Here is a 3820-nt window from a genome sequence, read left to right as displayed (position 1 = left end):
TGAGGTCAGCTTGCTCCGTCTCCATCTGCTGGAATGGGAGCCTAACCCACTGGTCCTGAAACTATTTCTAGTTCTGTTTTACAGAAGCTGCGTTTGTCTGTGTTACCAGTTCTTTTCTCTGCTGGCTGTGACCCATCCATGTCCTGTGCTGCAATTATCAATCCCTCATCTCTGTGTTTAAACTCACCATTCCTGTATCAGACTTTGATTTGTGTTGCATTTCTGAAATAACTCTTTATAGTTCCCACTATATTTGTTTTTGGCAATTAATTGTTCATGTTTACTGGTCTGATTCTTTACAAAGATTTATATCATTTTGCAAATTCCATTGCTTCTTACCCTTATGTACTGGTAGAGTTTCACTTATTCCTTCCCCTCACTGTAATAACTGTCCAAGCTTAAGGATAGAGACCAGTTTTGATCATTCACTTTTGTAATTTAGCACTGGAGTATTTGCATCTGTAAGGTTCACACTACCTTCAGTTTTTCGAAAGTACAATCTCAGTGTACACTGGCTCTTACAGGTTTAATGATGGATATAGAGATTTATTGTTCTTGCATCAAACTATTTAAGAACTTTATCAGACAAGTTTACAATTCCAAAAGCTATAGGACAGTTTGTGAATTACATTTGACTCCTGTGTGGTTTCTCTGGTGGCTTGCAAGTTCTTTATTTGTTCTAAAGCTTTTACCACACAAAGTACAAGGACTTGGTTTCACTCCAGTGTGGATTCTCTGATGCCACATGAGATAGGACTTCCGACTCAAACTTTTGCCACACTCACTACATGTAAATGGTTTCTCTCCTGTGTGGACTCTCTGGTGGCGTGTGAAGGATCCTTTCTGACTAAAACGTTTACCACACTCACTGCATGTAAATGGTTTCTCTCCTGTGTGAAGTCTCAAGTGGGAGTTGAAGTTTCCTTTCAAACTAAAACATTTACCACATTCACTACATGCAAATGGTTTCTCTCCTGTGTGAAGTCTCAAATGAGATTTGAAGTTTCCTTTCCGACTAAAACGTTTACCACACTCACTGCATGTAAATGGTTTCTCTCCTGTGTGGATTCTCTGATGGAGTTTGAGGTCTCCCTTTTGCCTGAACCATTTATCACATTCACAACACTGAAATGGTTTTACTCCAGTGTGGACTCTCTGGTGGATTATCAGGTTGTGCTCAGTCCTGAAGCTTTGATCACACTCAGTACGTATGAATTGACTTTCTACTTTAGGGAATTTCTTCTGCTGTGGGACATTTGACTTCCTACTGAAACTTTTTTCAGCCTGAATGCAAGACAATGGTCTTTCATCAGTATATTTTTTTCCATCTCCTGAAAAGACTTTCCCACACAATAAGATTTTATTGCATTCATTACTTAAATTTGCCTTTTCTCCTCGTTGGAATTTTAGTTGTCTTCTGAAGTTTTCTTTCTGATTAAAGTTTTTGTACCCATCAGTACATATGAATAATGTTTTTTCTTTCTGTGTTTTTTGATTTATCAGGTCTTGCTTTTGAATGATGTTTTCTCCACTTTCAGGACTTGATAATGGTCCCTCTTCTGTCTCCATTTTTGGGCGATTTAATAAAGAGAACTCAGAGCTATAAGATTCCCCATCTTGAGGGCAATGAAAGGGTCTGTGACCCCTGTGTGTTCTTTGGTGTCTTACTAAGGATTCACTGCTAGAAAAGTTTTTCTTACATTCAGTACAAGTGAAAGTGTTCCCTTGAGTGTGGATTCTCTGATGTAACTGCAGGGTTACCTTCTGTTTGAAAGATTTTCCACACTGAGAGCATGGAAAAGGTCTCACTCCTCTGTGGGTTTTCTGGTGCAATACAAAATGACATTTCCTATCAAAGGTTCTCCCACAGGTGTGACAGGGAAAGGGTTTCTTCCATTTCTCCTCACTCTGGTGGAGATCAGAAGTCATTTGATCATTGTTATTACTCTGGAAGGGTCTCCCTGCTTTCTGGTGTCCCTGGAGGGGGTCAGAAGTCATTTGATCACTGTTATTACTCTGGAAGGCTCTCTCTGCTCTCACATGGCTCTGGAGGAGGTCAGAAGTCATTTGATCACTGTTATTACTCTGGAAAGCTCTCTCTGCTTTCACGTGGCTCTGGAGGAGGTCAGAAGTCATTTGATCACTGTTATTACTCTGGAAAGCTCTCTCTGCTCTCACGTGGCTCTGGAGGAGGTCAGAAGTCATTTGATCACTGTTATTACTCTGGAAGGCTCTCTCTGCCCTCAGGTGTCTTTGGAGCTCAGAGTTGTCTGTGACCTCCCTATCACTTCTCTCACATGCAATTACTCCATCCAGTGAATCGCCTGCAGGGTGGCGCTGCTTCTGCTCCAGTTCCTGCTGACTTTGGCTCGTGCCTCCCCGCTCAGTCCTCTGGGAAAGATTCTCATAGGCATTTCTTGATTGTCTTGGTGTAAGTGCTAGTACTGTAGGGTGTTCTTCTCTATTCTCCTCCCTCTTCTCATTGTCTGCTGGATATTAAAAAAAAAAAGGAATAAATCGTGTGACAGTGACAATGGAACCTAACGCTACCAATCACCTGGGATCAGACTTCTTGAAGGATCACAATGACCACATGGGATCCCTGATATTAGAGAATTCTGTGACTTAGCAGAAGCTTTGGGAGACGCCTGGAAAACTCCTGTGTGATGTCTTTATAGAGCTCCTGTGGCTCTCCTTATCATACTGTGTAGGATCTATTGTATTTATTTATATGTTTATAAAAAACTCATACCCCGCCACCTCCAATGCAATTGTTCAGGGTGGGTTACAAAGATACACGCACATTCAATCACAAATAAAACAACATAACATAAAATGGATAAACTAAAAACATCTTTACACAAAGTTTTCACACTATATCTGAATTCCTGTTTATTAGAATTTGACAATTTTTATAACAGACTGTCCAACCCCAACAATAAGCAAACAAACAATATCCACAACAACATCAGCAAAAACTGAGTAGTGTCCAATATCTAAGAGGAATACCCTCCCCTTTCTCCATCCCAGAACATTAAGTAAGCGATGGAGAAGGTACAGACAAGGGAGACCAAAATGATAAAGGGGATGGAACAGCTCCCCTATGAGGAAAGGCTGAAGAGGTTAGGACTGCTTAGCATGGAGATGAGACGGCTGAGGGGGGATATGATAGAGGTCTTTAAGATCATGAGAGGTCTTGAATGAGTAGATGTGACTCGGTTATTTACTCTTTCGAATAATAGAAGGACTAGGGGGCATTCCATGAAGTTAGCAAGTAGCACATTTAAGACTAATCGGAGAAAATTCTTTTTCACTCAGCGCACAATAAAGCTCTGGAATTTGTTGCCAGAGGATGTAATTAGTGCAGTTAGTGTGGCTGGGTTCAAAAAAGGTTTGGATAAGTTCTTGGAGGAGAAGTCCATTAACAGCTATTAATCATTTACTTAGGGAATAGCCACTGCTATTAATTGCATCGGTAGCACAGGATTTTTTTTTTTTATTCTTTATTTATGATTATATAACATCTTACAAGAAATTATCATTTGCTACTTTACAAACCAAAACATTCTTCTACATTCTTATTATGCCCAGGAAATTATAATAAAGTAACAGAGGAACAACAAGCATTAAATTCTCGTACTCCATAATCGTATTATCTTATTTTTACAGGCATGTAATGGGGAGTCAAGATCTAATGAGAACAATCCATTAACAAAGAATGGAGAAATTACTTACCTGATAATTTCGTTTTCCTCAGTGAAGACAGATGGACTCAGGACCAATGGGTATAGTGTGCTCGTGCTAGCAGATTTCAATCTGA

At 39.9% G+C, this 3820-nt stretch overlaps 1 protein-coding gene across 1 annotated transcript; it reads right to left on the bottom strand.

Annotated features, from left to right (window-relative positions):
- Positions 1-525: 525 nt before the first annotated feature.
- Positions 526-2488, bottom strand: LOC115083531 (gastrula zinc finger protein XlCGF26.1-like). The gene has a single exon (XM_029587409.1). The coding sequence runs from the start codon at positions 2203-2205 to the stop codon at positions 607-609; it is 1599 nt and encodes a 532-aa protein (XP_029443269.1). The 5' UTR covers positions 2206-2488; the 3' UTR covers positions 526-606.
- Between the last annotated feature and the right edge of the window lie 1332 nt (positions 2489-3820).

Source organism: Rhinatrema bivittatum, chromosome 2 (genome assembly GCF_901001135.1).
Source record: "Rhinatrema bivittatum chromosome 2, aRhiBiv1.1, whole genome shotgun sequence".
Classification (NCBI taxonomy): Eukaryota; Metazoa; Chordata; class Amphibia; order Gymnophiona; family Rhinatrematidae; genus Rhinatrema; species Rhinatrema bivittatum.
The sequence above is the reverse complement of the archived record's forward strand: the minus strand, read 5'-3'. Positions and strand labels throughout refer to the sequence as shown.